Genomic DNA, 18615 nt, shown 5'->3' with positions numbered 1-18615 from the left:
GGTACAAACGAAAAGAAAGACGTTTCCGACGAGTACAAACGATTCTAAAGAATCGGGAAAAAACAGAATTTAAATATCTTGAAAATTAACAAACTTCATTCTTACGCGGATCAACAATTGCTTTGTAAAATTTAAAATTTAATTGTAAAATTTAAACTATTGAGGTACAAACGAAACGAAAAACGGTACAAACGATTCTAAAGAATAGGGAAAAAACAGATTTCAAAAATCTCAATGTCGGGTGCTGACCATTTTTTGAATTTTTTTTAATTATTAATTGGTGGAGGTACAAACGAAACTATTGGAGGTACAATCAGGTACAAACGAAATGCTATAGTTTTCTATAAAAAAAAACTAATTTTTGAAAAGTCGGGTGCCAAGTTCACATATCTATCGGGTACGATAAAACACGGAAGAGGCAGTGTAATGGTGTGGGGATGCATTTCGACTTCCGGCGTTGGCAATTTAGTTTTTATCGATGGCATCATGGATAAGAATGCTTATTTGAATCTTTTAAAAAGCAATTTAAAACAAAGTGCAGAAAAAATGGGGATTGCTGAAGATTTAAAATTTTACCAGGATAATGATCCTAAACATAAGTCGCGCATTGTCTAAGAATTTTTATTGTATAATTGCCCCAAAGTCCTTCATCCACCTACACAATCACCAAACCTTAACGCTAAAGAAAACTTATGGGATAAGTTGAACCAACGGATTCGCAAGACAACCATTCGTTCCAAAGAAGAACTTAAAATTAGGCTTCACGAAGAATGGGCATCCATTTCGACAGAATATTTAAAAAAAATAATTTATAATATGCCGAATCAATTGAGACATATTATAAAACAAAAGGGATTTGCAACAAAATATTAATGTGGAACATATAATGTTTAATTTTAATTAATAAATCTTATTCCTCATAATGTCCGAATATTTTTGTGACCCGAAATGCGGTATTCTTTCGTTTATTTATTGTTATTATGTAATTTATGTAAATTTTTGGATTAATGTATATATCTTTCATAATGTTAATAAATAATTTATTATTGGAAAAAGTAACGAAGACGATTGCTTTTTTAATAACTACGATACTAAGCCATAAATCTAACCATACACTAGTGTCCGAATATTTCTGGGAGTCACTGTACATATAATGTGACGACTCTGTACGTTAGAGTTTGATAGAGCGCTTTAACCACCGAACGAACCAGAGAACAACCCTGCATTACCATCCGTCGTGTATCGTCGGTCCGCTTCGTGTCTCGTCGCCGGCTCGCCCCCTGGCCGCTCGCACTATCAACCGCATCGAGTTTCGTTTAGTCGTCTCCGGGACTCCGTCGACGTCATTCCGAGAGATCCATTATTTATGTTCGTGTTACGTAATCGGAACGTAAAAGCCGCGGACTGCTACACGCACGAGCGACGCAGCTCGAACGTTGCACCGGCACTTATTTAATCGACGGAATTGGTGGCCATTCGAGGGTCGTCTGGCTTGTCTCGCGTGCTCCAATTCGCGCGTCGTTCGCCCTCGAAAAGCGCAAAATGTTACTCGAATAACAGATGACACATGAAAACAACGCAGTGACCTTTCAACCGTGTACTTTCGATCGAACTGTCACGCTATTCTTCCGCCACGAAATGTAATTTCATTCTGCGATTCGTACTCCTACCTGTATTTAACGCGTAACGAACGGAGGGCTGTACTTATACATAACTTTACGGATCAGTTACTGTTCTTTCATCGCGATTCGTCCTATGATGTCGTTCTATGATTGAAATTCGTGTATTCATAGATCGGTATTTGTTTTTACAACGTGGTATGTAATTCCATTTCGCAATTCAACGTAACCACGCAAAAGCGCAAAAACATCTCGGTGAAGTTCCGCGAAGTTACTTCCACGGATACTTGTCGTTCCCAAATTCTGAATTCGGAAATCAAATAATTCTCAGGTACACGAATAATACAGAGAAATAATTCTGAAATGCGTGAAACTGAAATCGAGGGGAGATAGTGGTGACGGATATCTGATAAAAGGTCGCGTATCTTTTATCGGTGGTGGGAAAAGTTCATCTAGATAAGAATTTTGGCCATCTCTGGTTCGCCCACGCTCGATAGGCGAACAGAGAAGTCGCTCGATGTCCTGGCTGACCGCGAACGCCGCGGTCGCGTCGAGGCGGCATCGTGGGGAGAGGAATAAGCTCGCGTCGCGACGGCACCGCGGGGAGAGGGACACGCTCGCGACGGAATGGTATCGCGCACGTGAAACGTGGACAGCAATAGTCGAGTGGTGCGGGTGCTCGTCAGGTGCGACGAGGAACGTGATATCGGCGACGATTCGATCATGCGAAAAACGAAGAAACGTTCGCGTTTCGTCGAGTGCGTTTGCCGACGGCCGAGCCTGGTGTTGTTGCTGTTGCCGGCCGGTCTCCTGGCGAGCCTTTACGTCGCTTCAACCGAGGAAGGTTACGAGTTCGAGCCACGCTACCCCTCTCTCTACGGGGCGTACAACGTCACGGAGGGTAAGTACGTAGATAAACGCACGCGTCGACGAATAATACTGTCGGATTATCCCATAAGGTTGGGCTGAAACCTTTTCCCATTCAAAGGTCACGTGTCATATTACGGATTTCTCGTAAAGATTCTTTGGTTCACGCGGGGGATGTCTCACCACGATTTTTTTACTCTATGGATATAAATCGAAACCTCTCTTAAGCTGGCAGGACCAAATCAGCTGAATCATATCGGACTTAGTGGAATATTTAGTACTTATTTTGTACTAATTTGTACCACAAAGAGTAATTTTGTACCTCGTACCGTATTCGAAAAAATTGTGGTGCTGCTAATTTAATATTAAGCTAGCGGATGAAAATGTTCAAAGTTAATATAAATGAAAAAATCAAAGCTGATACATTTAGTACTGAATTTGTACTAATTTGTCCTACCAAAGGAAATTTTGTACCTCGTACCGTATTCGAAAAGATCGTGGCGCTGCTAATTTAACGTTAAGCTAGTGGCTGAAAATATTCAAAATTAATATAAATGAAAAAACCAAAGCGGATACATTTAGTACTAAATTTGTACTAATTTGTAGCACCAAAAGAAATTTTTTACCTGTTACCATTTTCAAGAAAATCGTAATATTAATATTAAGCTAGCAGCGCCACGATTTTTTTCGAAAACGGCACGAGGTATTGTACAAAATTATTGTTGGTGGTACAAATTAGTACAAAATAAGTACTAAATATTCCACTAAGTCCGATATGATTCAGATAAATCGAATGTGAAAGTACAACAAATGTAAAATACACTACCAGCCATTAATTTCAATACACCGTCGTGTTTGTACTTATTTCAAGGAGGAACAGAACTAGGAAGGTATTTTGAGAGAAATTTGTATTTATTGAAGTGAAGTAATCATATTCGAATTCATTAAGGGGGTATTATCGTCTAGAAGTTTGTTTTGTCAGCAATTTTTAAGAATTAATTTTGCGAAAACTATCAAACCTACAGTACCAGGGTCTTTATGCATAATAAAACACATTTCAACTAAAAACACAAATTTTTATGAAATACTTGATTGAAATCTATACAAGTTATGCGCTGTTATGCAGGTTGTGGCGTGAGACGCTCGTTCAATCGGGCGCACAGGCTGTGGGGGTTCTAGTCGTCTGAGACAGAGAAACGATTTTTTTTCTTCAATCTATATGAATGTAGTTATCGCCTGAACTAGAATTAAGTAAGTACTAAATTTTTTATCGGAATCGCAGCTGTTTAAAAATTAAGGTTTAATTTTTCCGGAAAATTGTCAAGTAAAATATGAGAGCAGGGCCAAAATATTCAAGCTATCGGTATAATTCTAGTTCAGACCATAGGTGATGGTACCCTCGAAATGTACGACACCATTAATTACGTTCGTCTTCCGTTGAAAAAGTTGCAGGTATGGGGTCTATTGAAGTTAATGGCCCGTAATGTACACAAAAGAAAAATATATAGAGAGCTACTGTGAAAAATCAAAGGCCACTTACGATTCATTACACCTTTCACATTTTTAAAGCTAAAAAAAGAAGTACTTTTGATTTAGCTTATATATTTTATTTCACCAATATTATTGTATAGTGTACTATCTGAAATTATATAAAAATAGTATAAATTCAAACGAGAATTTAATATTCAGTACCCCTTTTAGAACAACAATGCCCTTAACCTTAACAACAGTGCCCTTAGACCGATTTCGATTTCCAATGATATATTCGATAGGATATCAAAAAAGACTAATCTGGTTCAAGTTTCAAGTCCCTATCTCGACTGATAGAAGAGTAAACAAGAAAAACAAAAATCACGTTTTTGACCAATTTCTCTCGTCCTGTTGCAGGACAAATTTTTGAAAAAATCAGAGATATTTCAGTTAGTGAATTACATGTTTCAGAATTTTTTCAGATGTTTCAATTCAAAATTCAAGCTGTGTAAAATAAAAAACACAAAAAATGATGAAAAATGCAGATTTTGCATCAAAGGGATCTCAGAACTACGATTATATAATTACAGGAAGTGTGTATTATTGTTATTATTATCCTCAATGTTTTTTCATAATTTTGGGTATGGTGCGCCGTAGTTGGAAAAACCAAAAACCGATTTTTTTTAGCTGTTCTGGTTTTCGAACAGATATTCAAGCGGTCTAGTTTAGGCATAACACTTTGTATATTAATAAACAATAAGGAAGTTATCAAATGATTGGTTGTATAAATAAGTTGCTCGAATATGCTTCTGCTATTATTGATGACGATTCAGTTGTATTGTTCATTATGAATTTATGAAGTACATATAATTTATACATACATGCGCTCGAGAACAATCAACGCTGGTACAAAGGTAAAAGGGGTACTGAATATTAAATTCTCCTTTGAATTTATACTATTTTTATATAATTTCAGACAGTACACTGTACAATAATGTTGGTGAAATAAAATATATAAGCTAAATCAAAAGTACTTTTTTAGCTTAAAAATGTGAAAGGTGTAATGAATCGTAAGTGGCTTTTGATTTTTCACAGTAGTTCTATATATATTTTTCTTTTGTGTACATTACCGACCATTAATTTCAATATACCCCATACCTGTAACTTTTTAAACGAAAAACGAACGTAATTAATGGTGTCGTACATAAATGAGTCCAACTAGCATATAATTATTATAAAGTATTCGATTTTCATAACTTGCCAAATAACGAGTGGGCCTGGTTTAGACATGATTGAAAGATTGAAAGTAAAGTTCATGTTATAATATTTTCAGAATAAAATAAATTCCTATATACAGTGGGTGTAGAATGTATTCGTACACCGATCAATTTCCCAAAAAATATTTGTGTAAAATTGTAGTTTCTTAACTTAATTTTTTGTAATCAATGATATTTTACATATTCTTGGAAGTCTCTAAGATAGATATAATCCAAACCACATTTACTAGTTTATATATTTTGCGAAATTAACAAAAAAATGCGAAAAGTGGGTAAAAGTATAGAAACAATAAGTATTTGTACGATTCTTATGACGAATCATTCACAGTAGAGTTTGTAACGTAAACACATTAGTTTATTGCTCCGTACGAATTAGAAAATATCAAATTTCCAGGAAAGTACTTTTAAAAAAAGGCTCTAATAGAGGAATGGAGAGAGATCCCACTTCGAATAACTAATAATTTAGTTAATTTAACGCTTAGAAGAGATGCAATAATTATAAAATCAAATGTAAATCCCACGAAGGAAGTATTATATACTTATAAATTAATGTAAATTTCTTTTTTTTTTAATCAAGTATTAAAAATTAAACAGTTGTGCGAATACTTATTGCTTCAACATTTCTATCGATTAATTGTTTTTTTCTTGTTAATTACGCAACTTACATAACTAGCTATTTTTTTTTTTAATCTATCTATTTTAGACATTTCCGAGAATATGTAGACTGTCATTGTTTATAAAAAATAAGTTAATAAATTACAATTTTATACAGTTTTTTTGGAAATTGATCGGTGTACGAATACTTTCTACACCCACTGTAGGTTCAATTTTAGTAGGCACGTTCGCAAAGATTTTATTTTGCATAGAGATCCGCAGTCTAATTATTACATTTGTGTACGTGTTTCATAGATCTTCCTATAACTCTATTTGCCATAAATGCATAAACATCCATAGTCTAACCATAATCCATAAAAGTTGTTCGATCCAGGCAAATCGATACATTAAATTTCCAGAAAAACTATAATAGTATATCGTGAAGCATAGTTCAACATTATTCTTGAAACAAATAATATTAATGGATAGGAATAATTTTCATGTTTCACGCTGTTTTTCTTGTACCGTTTATCTACAGATTTGAACGGAGTGTACGTGAGACTGTTTATTAGGCATCTTTCCCAGGGCACATAATCTGTTTATTTACTCGGAACGAATTATTATTTAAGTGTAAACAGTAACTCATCGATCAACTTTCATTTCTTCCAAGAAGAACAATTTTTGAACAAAGTATTCCACAAAGTTATGTACAAAATTTACAGGATTTTATAGCATAGCTGTAAATATGATTTCATTGTTACAGTATCTTATCTAATATATATCCTCGATTAACTTGAGAAAATAATGTCATAAATTTTTGATAAACCATTGAAGAAGTTGATATGACCTTTATCCTTTAATGCCTCATAAATTATCATGCATCTGTGCAAACATTCAAATTAAGATGTAAATAGTTTTTTAATTCCTGTCTACCACCCAAAACTTGATGCGTGACACGTTGTATGATTTGGCTGATTTCCTTTTCAGCTATGTGAACCTGGCACACGACTTTTCAAAAATTAATTTCTATTTAACCGACTTCGAAAAGGAGGAGGTTACTCAATTCGACATGTTTGGGGCGCTTTTGTTCGAAGACAAATTTGGGGGGCGCTGAGGACCAACTGCCATCCCCTGGGCAATACTCGCAAGAACGCGCCAAAAGTTTCATTAATGTCTACTAAAAATCTTCGAACGCATGTTTTAACAAATATCTTCAATGTTCCACAAATCTTGTAAATGTCAGTGCAATCAACAATTTAGAAAAAATATATACAGGGTGTCCCAAAAATGTTGGAGGTCCTTGAAAGGGGCGGTTCGGGAGGTGATTTGAAACAACTTTTTCCTTTACAAAAATGTCGGATGGGGCTTCGTTAAGTAGATATTAAGCGAAAACCCTGACCAATCAGAGCGCGCGGATGCCGTCGGAGCGGCCGCGGTAGCGAAGGCTACGCGCTGAGCGACCGCGTCAATATTCTTCGATGCACGTCGAGTCACTTGTTCGCGTATGAGAGCGGCTACCTAGCGTGTACCCATCGCTATCGCGGCCGCTCCAACAGTATACGCGCGCTCTGATTGGTCAGTGTTTTCCGTTAATATCTCCTCAACGAAGCCTCGGACAACAATTTCGCTAAGGAAAAAGTTGTTTCAAATCACCCCCTGAACCACCCTTTTCAAGGACCTCCAACATTTTTGGGACACCCTGTATATACATGTCGAATTGGGTAACCTTCTCCTTTTCGAAATCGGTTAAGAAGGGAGCGGTGAGCCAAGAAAGTTTGGGAACCTATGGTCTATTTAATGGAAATTATTAACGTCGAGAAAAATTGTAATATAATATTTATGTAAAAATAGCCGTTTTAATATCCGCGTGATCACGTTTTAACTATTTAAGAAAAATCGTTTTCCAAAATTTGTAATGTATAAATTTGTTAAAATGTATGTATTAGGGTGTGTCATTTTAGAGCAATATTATTTTTTTAAATTATAATATACATAATATAGACAATTTTCAAACAGCCAAAGACGCGGAAAGTTTGAATTAGAATTAATTTGAAATTAAACATTTCATTTATTTCTTCTGATACGACAATAATTGATAATTTATGACAAATTGAGTAGTAATTGTATTTTAAATTCAAAATTAAAATTTCGCGAATTATTTGGGAAATACTATTAACAATTTCAGACGTCAAAAAACCCCGAATCGCTAAATATCTGCAAGAGGTCGATTTTATGGAAAATTTGTGTATAACATTTTTTGTGGATAATTCAGTTTTCTGGATTAAAGCTTGCTTGTGTAACTGCCAACTAATGATTCTTTTTATTTTCACCGTTAAAAAGTATCGAGAGAAGCTTGCGTTCGAAACAACTTGCAGTATGACAATTGTTCTTTAAGGTCCGGAGAAGTTCTTCAGAAATTTGCAAATCGATTCGTACAAAATTGACTGAAATAGAGTGTTAGTTATAATCTCTCGCTCGAAGCATGGTTGTTGACGACGACGCACGAATCATATAATTAATATTCTATTTTAGTAAAACTTGTACGAATCGATTTGCAAATTTCTAGAAAACTTCTTCGAACAGTATTACGTAAAACTTTTTACCATGCTATTTTCTCCACTAAAGTGAATTCATGTAAACGGCGGCGTTGAACAGTTCATACACTTATTTAATTATTTAGATGTGGCTATATATCACTATGAATGTCAACTGCGGTTTTAAAACGGTTAAGTTTGTAAAGCCGATAAGCCACACGATCTGTTTGTCTGTTTAGCAACAAAGGTTTTACGTTTTATTAGCTTTTATTTCCCAGGAAACATTATCTAAAGTTTTCCAAACATTAATGCGTTGCATTGTTTTGTGACAAGCTCCAAGAAATATGCCCAATTGTTTGGAAATGTTTCGATGCATCAATCATTGTATTTTACTTGTCGTGTTTGGTCTCATTTTAATTAGAAAAATGTTAGGAATATGATGGTAAAAGTTTTAGAACAAAAAAGTTAATAATAAAAAAGTTTCTTCGTTGTATTACATTGTCTCACCGACATACCCTGGTGTTTTCGCTCCGTCCTCTTCCTTTATTCGCTGTCCTTCTCTACGTTCGAAGCTTGTCGGCAAACATCAGAGAGTGTGTGAAGTCTACCATAAATCCACTAGTTCAGTCCCGAGTTTCTGCACTTACGGAGCATTTACTGTACCTTTATCGCCCGACCCACAGTTTTCAAAATCTGATTATTCTAAATATATGTTTTTTTTTTTTAATGTAAGAAGTACAACAAAAATACAAAAAATCGAACACAATCGAATACAAAAAAATTCAAACTTTAAAGTGCTGCCATCTTTTGAATTTTCAATATATCATAATATTATTCTGATTTGGGTCATAGCGACGCTAGTATCAACAAAGATATTTCTTGATTTTTTCAATTCAAATAACCACAACGTCTGGAATTATGGCAATCACGAACGTACTTTTTTCAAGGGGAACTGTCCAAGATGACATGTACTATGTTTAATTTTGATTATATTTACCTGCAAAAAAATTGTGTATGTTCTTAAAATGTAAATACATACGTGCTCAAAACCTTTTATAAAAATTCCTTATAGTTAAAAAAAAAAATCCTCACAAAGAACTACAAATTGACGCTCTAGACTGGAATACCTCCTTAATGTTGCATTCTTCTAAAAATGCAACAGTGCCGACGATACTGCAAGCAAAAATTTGTGGATTAGTTCTACAAATATTAAGACAGTTCGCGGTTGATTCGGAATGGTCCGTACCCATAATTTTAACACATCCGTGACTGCTGTCGTGAATTCACGAAATTCCAAATTCTATTCCTAGTTGTCGCTAACGGAATTCACGTCCCGCTATTTATAACTGAATGCTAAACAAAATATAAACGACTTCGAAAAAATATTAAAATTGCACTAAAAAGTATGAAATAATTTCTATTTCATTTATATTCAATGATGTTCAATAATATATTAAATTTCTTTTTCCTTTATATTAAATTATGTTAAGTAACCTTTTCGTAGTCGGCGCAAAATTAAAAAGTTTTAATTCCTGCTTTAGTTAGTTTTTGGTGAAGGCGGCAATGTTGAATGGTTTTAATGTATACATGTATACTGTCTACGTGAAAGACCAGGTCAGTCCCCTGGGTTTGTTGATGGCAATAGACTTCCCCAGAAAAAGAGGACCCAAAAGCAAAACTCCTTACAATTGCTCAAGACTAGAGTTTTACGTGGTTTCCGAGTACTTGCCTCGATGAAATGTAATAATGGAGAGGGCTTATTTTTTCAGTCTCTTTTCTGGTCGGCTGTGCGAGGGTTCGTTAGAATAAGAAATCCTACCAGTGGTCACTGGTACTAATAATCAGTTATTAGGCGCCTATTTGTCGTTTTACAAACCCATCACCTTCGTGTGGTTACAGGTATGGCCGTATAGTCGAGGTACTGTCCTATGGAACGCTCAGTCAGACAATAAATGTCTACGTGAAAGTACTGTCTGAGTAGATTTGGAATAGTTTTTGGTGGAGGCGCCGATGGTGAAAAGTGTTAATGTATAAGATGTCTAAAGTAGATATGATAATTGCAATAATTTAAGGGCATAAGTTTTGTCCCTCCGGCAGAAAGCTAAACCAAATTTGGTAATTTTTAATGTAAGTAATTTTTAATTTTGCGCCGACTACGAAAAGGTTATTTAACATAATTTAATATAAAGGAAATAGAAATTATTTCATACTTTTCACTGTACCTTTTTTGAAATCGGTTAAATTTCTTTTCCAAAAAATTATTTTATTTCACTCTTTTTAGTGGCAATCTATAACCAATAGGTTTCATGCAATAACAATAGTTATGAGCAATATACAGGATGACCCAAAAACGTTGGAGGTCCTTGAAAGGGGTGTTTACAGGTGAGGCGGTGGGGAGGGGGGGGGTAATTTGAAACAATCTTTCCTTAGCGAAAATGGTGTTCGAGGCTTCGTTAAGGAGATATTCCAGAAACAGAAACTCACGACCAATCAGAGCGCGAGTTTCTGTTTCTGGAATATCTCCTTAACGAAGCCTCGAACAACATTTTCGCTATGAAAAAAATTTTTCAAATCACCTCCCGAAACATCCCACTCAAGGACATCCAACATTTTTTAGACACCCTTTATAGCTGCAAATGGGATTATCAGGAATGCATGTGCAACTAAATGTGGAAGGATTGATTGCGTTTGGTAAATTCCTTGCCGAACTACACCAGAGCATACCAATTTTGCACCATCAATGGTTTTATAAACATTGAAAGTGCCTATAAATTTTTGCAAATGGAAACATCACGAATTCATCTATCATGAAATGCGGAAGGCTCGAAGGCGGAAGAATAGAAATTTTGCAATAACAATAGTTATAAACAATAAGAAAAATCATTTTCGCAAAGTGATCAATTCAAAAACCTGCCCGGCAGCAAAATGTAAAGGCTTTCATCGATTTCATCGAATTCAGACCGAATATATGTGAAATAGTACAATCTTCGATAAGAAGTGCAATAAAGTGGTAAAAAATGAAAGTAAGTCAAATGTCTTTTTAAGCGTTTGTTACGTATGTACACCCGTACTTTTCGAAGCTCGCGTTCATTTACTTTATCTACCCCTTGGAATGTGGATTCTTACCAAAGTGCACCCTGCAGCTGTACCATACTTTTCTCATAATCATCTTTTAACTCGCGTTGCGTGGGTAACCCTTTATCTAAACTTTCCCTAAAGCCCCACAGATGTTTACCTCTGAGTAAAGAAAATCGCAACCGCCAAATTTCCATATATGGGAATCACTGACGTATCCCCACCAATATCTAGGGGTATATAAATCCATGATTTTCGTTACTCGCGGGATTAATACGAAAGAGTTACTTGGTAAAGTCGCGTCGATCGTTTTCAGAGTTGCGCTTCAGTGAGATCGGGCTTCAGATCCCTTTCGAACAACATTAACCATATAGATCCGCGAGGACGGTACAAAATCTATTACGGCATAAGAGCATTCTCGACCCCCGCATCGCCAGTGCGTTAACACTGTGCAACACTTAGGTAATTAAATTCATACACTAACCGCGACAACACGACACTGTACAATTGTATTATTAGAATTATTCAGTTTTGAATATATAATCATTTGTTAATCTTAAAAGGTCTGTTAAATCATTATTAGACCTTCACCATTGGAATAAGCAATCCTAACCAGAGTAACGACCCCACAACATAATAACTTTACCGCTCGAGTTATTATTTGTTTAGAATTAATAGTTGCGAGGCTTTATCCACGACGCGTATTATATTCCAACGATACGATTCAATCCTTACCTAACCTTCCCAACGGTTACCCTTCACCGGGAGATACCGATCCTACGGTTACCCTTAATTGGGAGATACCAATCTGTCCTTTCTTATTCTTTATCTAACCTTCCCAACGGTTACCCTTTATTGGGAGATACCGATCCTACGGTTACCCTTAATTGGGAGATACCAATTCTCAGCAGCTATCTGACTTTGCGTCAGAGTTGTCTGCGATTTCTACTCCATCCTCAATCTTTGGATCCATTGAAATAAACAGGACTAATCGTATCTTCCCCAAATCTTGAATTCATCCCACTCGCAGGGCTCACACGCGCGTCGCTATCGCTCTGGCTCGTAACACGTTTAAGAGGCAACGAAACCCTACCAAATGCAAGAAGATTCAATCCGATTGGTCAATTCGTTTCAGAATAAGAATTAATACAAAATTTTTCGTTTTTTTTTACGAAAAAAAAACAAGAAAAAAATGAGAAATTCCAACATTTTTTGGTAATGGGACCAGCCCGGAGACATGCTCTACAAAATGCAACAGGTTTCATCCCGATTGGTCAAACCGTCAGGATGTAATCGAGTAACATACATAAAAAAAAACGTGTCGAGTTGAGTAACCTCCTCCTTTTCGAAGTCGGTTAAAAATCTCGAGAAACACAGTGACATTTAAAAACATATTTTATCATTTTTATCTTCGTCATTCAGCTTCAGAATTTCATTACCTTCGCTACCTAATCACAGTGCCCTGTTCCATTTTAGCCCAAAAACGGTTTTAAGATCAGATCCTTCAAATACAAATATTGACATTCGACCTGAAACCTTACTTTTGTCAAAATAAAATATCAGAAGAACTAAAATAGAATAAATAGAAAAACAAGATACATGATTCACCCTTTATACGACACTGCCCTCGACATGTTTGTGGGGTGAGTGGCGAGTGCGTGTGCGTGTGTGTTGTTACGAGCCAGGGCGATAGCGACGCGCGTGTGAGCCCAGCGAGTGGGATAGATTTGAGAATTGAACCAATACGATTATTTATCATGTATCAATGGTGCCGAAGATTTGAGGATAGATTAGATAATACAGACGACTTTGACGCGATAGCTGCAGGAATCGGTATCTCCCAGTGAAGGGTAACCGTAGGTTAAGGTGTTTGGTTGTCTTGGTTATTGGAGACAAACGCAGACGACTCTGACGCGAAGTCAGGTAGCTGCTGGGAATTGGTATCTCCCAGTAAAGGGTAACCGTAGGGTAAGGTTCGAACTGTGAGGTTGTTGGAAAAAATGCAAATGACTCTGACGCGAAGTCAGATAGCTGCTAGGAATCGGTATCTCCCAGTAAAGGGTAACCGTAGGATAGGTTAAGTTTAGGAGTTCGGGTTGAGTACACAATGACTAAATCGTATCGATAATGAATACTACGCGTCGCGGATAAAGCCTCGCAACTTGTTAATTTAATAGAATAATAACTCGAGCGGTAAAGTTATTATGTTGTGGGATCGTTACACTGGCTAGGATTGGTGATTTCAAAGTAAAGGTTTGATGATTGATCTTACAGACTTTAAGTTTACACAAAAGAATATATTCAAAATAACTATACTAATTACAAGTGTCTAGTGTCGTGTTGTCGCGATTAGTGTATGAAGTTAAAATTACCTAAGTGTTGCTCGGTGTTGACGCACTGGCGATGCGGGGGTCAAGAGTACTTTTATGGCCGTAATAGATGAAACCCGTCTTCGCGGATCTATAAGGTTAACTATGATTGAAAGGAACTGAAGCCCGATCTCACTAGAGTACTACTCTGCAGACGATCAACGTGTCTCTAACGAGTAACTCTTTCGTACTAGCCCCCGAGCAACGAAAATCATGGGTTTATATACCCCTAAATGTTGGTGGGGAACCGTCAGTGATTTCCATATTAGGAAATTTGACGGTTAGGATTTTCGTTGCTCTGAGGTCGGCAGCTGTGTGCCCTGGGAAAAGGGTAGATTAGAAACTATCCCACGCAACGCGAGTCAAAGATGATATTAAGAGGATGCAGCTGCAGGATGCACTCCCGTGAGACCGAGCTCCAAATTCCAGAAGGGTAGATAAAATAAGATTAATAAACGCGAGCTTCTAAAAACGGAGAGTTTCTGTATACGTAACAGTGTGTTGCGTGAGAGCGACCGGGTCATGTCGCGACAGACCGGCGCCAATATGTTTGGAAGTTCGTTTGACTGAGAAAGCGTGTTAAAAGAATGTTTAAGATCGAATGATAGGATAGTATGAATGTTTATATGAGCTCATCGATGACCGACGCCGAAAGCCAAATGATAGCGAAGAATAAACGTTGTGTGAGTGTAACCGATGGATCCGTGGAACAGAGTGTTAGCGAGATGAATGCAAAGGGATGAATGTAGAAGTCTAAACGAAAAATAAGGCACGGGGATTCGAACCCCCGATCCTCGGATCCACAGTCGACCGCTTTACCTACGCTACCAATCTCATACCCTACGTTTCGTGTTCTTATTTGACTCCTTATTGTTGGGTATGGGAGGCGCGGATACTACATAAATGGGTATAAACGTATGGAAGTTCGACGAGTGAGTTAGTCTTTAGCGATCAGTCTTAGCAATTAGTTTCTGTATTGCGAGCTGCGTGATTTTAATATAATGTATATATAACCAACAAGTAAAGCACTTTTGAACCTTCCCCATTCCTCGAGAATTCTACATGTTTGATCCTCGTATCGTTCAAAATATTGAAATATTGTTGCGACGCTATGAAGATGCCGCACTACAGTTCCGAATTACATCGTCGCAACGGTGTGAAGATGTTGCGACGATGTGAAGTTGCGGAAACGAGTTCCCGCGCTTCCGGTTGCCAGGAAGCGGCAAACTTTTAAAATAGTAGAGAGCGATTCGAGAACTCAAAGAGAGAAGACGTTTCGTTACAAGTCTCCAAGATTATCGTTATATTATCGTTAAATTGTTTAAAAGTTATAGTTTGTTAATAAACTTTATATTTGATTAAAATGAATTCTCGTGCTTCAACCCCCCGGCGCAACAATATTACTCGTGCGTTATCTTTTGGTCTGAGAGTGTAATATGTACCCGGTATAATCGGAAATCGAAAAGCTATAGTGAACGACTCATTGCGTTTCGCAGGATTGGTGGACGGGTACCTGGTATGGAATCCGAGATGCCAGATGCTGTCGAAGGAGCCGCTGGACGCGGCGATTCGCTCCTACGTGAAGAAGGAGAAATTCGAAAATTGCTCGAACGATATTTATTTGACGAGTCTTGTTCGGGAGGAGAATGGCAGCATGGTACTGTTCGTCGATCCAGCGGCCACTGCGCTTCATCCTGGCCTAGAGTGCTGCTGGTCAGCCATTCTCCGACCAGAGAAGCGGCTAAAGTCTGGCAAAGACAAGGACGTAGAGTTGTCGGTTGTGTAAGTATTAAAATTAATATTAAGAGACAATTAAGATAGAATTAATAGTCAATTTCATTCTTACCAGAAAGAAACGATGGTGCGAATAACACTAAAGTTTTAAAAAGATGACTCTTAATTGAGTTATTGAATATCATAGATACATTATCGAGAGGACAGCAGTCATTGATTAGTAGACTGCGGATCTTTATGCAAAATAAAATCTTCGCGAACGTCCCTACAAAAATTGAACCTAAATAGGAATTTATTTTATTCTGTAAATATTATAACATGAACTTTACTTTCAATTATTTTTATATTCTTGCATATTGTTTGCATTTTGTAGGGTCTTGCACATTCAAATTTCCTATAAATGTATAAAGTTCCGCAGTCTATTGATTAGTATTTTCAATTTATCTTTTATATGCACTATTGTTAATGTAGAATGCTCTGTTGATACGATCAAGTAGGAATCTACTGAATGTTGTACTAGATTTTTGTATGAAATATCCCGATACGTTACACAATTCATAATTTGTTTAATTTCTACAACTCAGCTGACTTGTTGAGGGAAAAATATTCCTCAAACCATTAGGTTCTCTCTTACAAAAAATATTTGCATTTTATAGTTGAAGACTGGAAAAATATGCATTCTCAGACGAGTCAAAATGTAATTTATTTAGAGACTATGGCAAAGGATATGTGTGGAAGCAGTGCGTAACGTTACCAACTACCACGCTGAGAGCCTGAGTTCGAATCCCGATTTTTCATGGTTGGGTTAGGTCCGGTTAACAAATATAAAGCATAGAAAAGCGTATGGCGTAAAATAAAGTAATGGAAAAATACGAGAAAGAATCAGATAAGTGCAATAACTCCATGTACACATTGTTTGTGGTTGTGATAGAACTGGAGTGTCGGCAGAATTTAGGCTCCTTTGTAATCATGTGCCGTTAGGTCGTTAATATTTTTTCTCGAGCGACGCGAAAACTGAACGGAGGGCCAACAATAGTTTATGATATGCTCGCGAAATATGTCGCTTTCGGTTTGTAGCTGATTGCCGTCAATATCAAGCCATGAGCGCGTTGGGCCTTCCGTGAGTCACCAGGCGACCACCTACCCCTAGTTTCGAGGTTGTGGGGAAGACACCGCGACGGGGGTGAGCGTAGGACGAAAGGCGCCTTGATTGGGCCTTGTTCCTAAGATCGGGGCCCAGTCAGCGCGCCCCTTGGGCGCCAAGGCGTGGCAACGAAGACGAGGAAAGGGCATTGTGAGGTATCGTCGGTCGTTCGCCAAACGAATTCAATTCCGACCGGATAGTCGTCCGATAAGGGAATTCTCATCCGGATGAGAATCCTATGTTACGAGTCTTCGGACATTTTGATTTTTATCCTTCGATTAATAAAGTCCGGTTTCTTGGCGTGAAGCGAGTGTGCATGGTTTCTTTCAATACCCCATTTTATCCCGAACACGCATAGTAGTGCAATATGGGAGAAAGAGAGCCCCATGCACTTAAATCAAAACAAGCAAGCAAGCATATGTGCGGGGGCGGACAATAGCACAGTGGGTAGTGTAGTCGACTACACCTGGAAGTCAAATGCTTGGCGTGGCCAGGCAAAGCATTCTCAGATCATCAATACCCATACTTTCTCTCTCGCAGACTTTCACGTAATTTGTCAATTTAAAACTTTGACAATATGAGTACATAATCATTTTATTGTGTTTTAAAATATTTTTAAGGACACTCATTGACGCAGATACCTCTCCTCTCACAGGCTTTCAGATACTTTGTCAGTTTAAAACGCTTACAATATGAGTACATTTTCATTATTTTACATTTTAAAATAATTCTTATTCATCAAAACCTTGACCTTGCCTGGCCACGCCAAGCATTTGACTTCCAGGCGACGGACATCTAGGCAAATGTCTAAACAGTCTCAGTTTGTGGTTGATACACTATTTACCTTTTTCATTTCACCGCCAAAGTGCGGAGCAGTCAGTTTACATGAGTTGTCATTAGGGTCTGAACGTTTGCACTGTTGAACACAGCATTTGATATTATGTTACACAGTGTCACCTTGCACTTTACTGGAAAGGAGCTTCATGTACTGGCTGCTCATTTCGATTTCACATCTTTTTCTACTTTCTTGAATTTTTTTAAGGGGATCTTCTATTCTTCTATTCTTCTAATCTTCTATTTTTCTATGATTACTCTTTAAGTCCTCCACTTTTTCATGTACTTGGTGTAATTTTTTTACTTTTTTGAAGTTTTTTATGGGGATCTCACTTCTTTTTAGAAAGATAATTTGTATAGTGAATGACTTCAAATAATAGAAAATGGGAGATCAGTTTGAATCTTTTAAGGTTTCCAAAGTACGCGGAACGCATTGCAGGAAGAAAGAAAAAATGTAATCACTTTATCAGTAACATTTAAATGCAACAAGACTTTCTGTCATGTGTCGTGGGTACTTTTGAGAAATTAAAAGACTAAGTCTGGCCTCTCTTTTTCTATATTATTGTAATACAATAAATTATGTGTTACAAATAGTGGATCTCTGTTCATTTTCTTATTATTTAAATTTCTTGTAACAAAACTTTCTGCCATGCATTGTGTGTACTTTTGAAAATTCTAAGGACTGAAATTGATATTGCAATACGATAAATTGTGCGTTACAGATAGTGGATTCCTTTTTTCATTTCTCGTTTTATCTTTAACATTCGAATTTCTTGCAACAAGACTTTCTGCCACGCGTTCTGCGTACTTCTGAACTTTATTCTAATACAATAACTTATGCGTTACAAATAGTTGATTTTTTTTCATTTCTCACTTCATCTTTAACATTTAAATTTCTTGCAGTAAGACATCTTGCCATGCGTTCTGTATACTTTTGGAAACTTAAAGAACTGAAGCTGGTCTCTTTCCTATATCTGGCTTCAGACACATTATGTATATTGTAGACTCTATGCTTACTATAATAAAAGACAAATGTATTTTTATTTTAAGTTCTACATTAATTTGCAAGTAAAATAAGGTTTGTATGTGTTATTTACA

At 36.9% G+C, this 18615-nt stretch overlaps 1 protein-coding gene across 2 annotated transcripts in view; it reads left to right on the top strand.

Annotated features, from left to right (window-relative positions):
• The first annotated feature begins 1324 nt into the window (after positions 1 to 1324).
• Positions 1325 to 18615, top strand: part of LOC128894230 (uncharacterized) — a 44933-nt gene continuing 27642 nt past the window's right edge. The window contains exons 1-4 of one of the 2 annotated variants that reach the window (XM_054155839.1): positions 1325 to 1640; positions 1951 to 2163; positions 2200 to 2520; positions 15302 to 15587. In XM_054155839.1, coding sequence (XP_054011814.1) covers positions 2343 to 2520; positions 15302 to 15587 — 464 coding nt within the window. In that variant the 5' untranslated portion in view covers positions 1325 to 1640; positions 1951 to 2163; positions 2200 to 2342. Of the gene's footprint in view, positions 2164 to 2199; positions 2521 to 15301; positions 15588 to 18615 lie in introns of both variants that reach the window. The other variant, XM_054155838.1, reaches the window with a different exon arrangement.

The sequence above is a fragment of the Hylaeus anthracinus genome, unplaced genomic scaffold (genome assembly GCF_026225885.1).
Source record: "Hylaeus anthracinus isolate JK02 unplaced genomic scaffold, UHH_iyHylAnth1.0_haploid 3, whole genome shotgun sequence".
Classification (NCBI taxonomy): Eukaryota; Metazoa; Arthropoda; class Insecta; order Hymenoptera; family Colletidae; genus Hylaeus; species Hylaeus anthracinus.
This window is presented reverse-complemented; position numbering and strand designations above follow the sequence as displayed.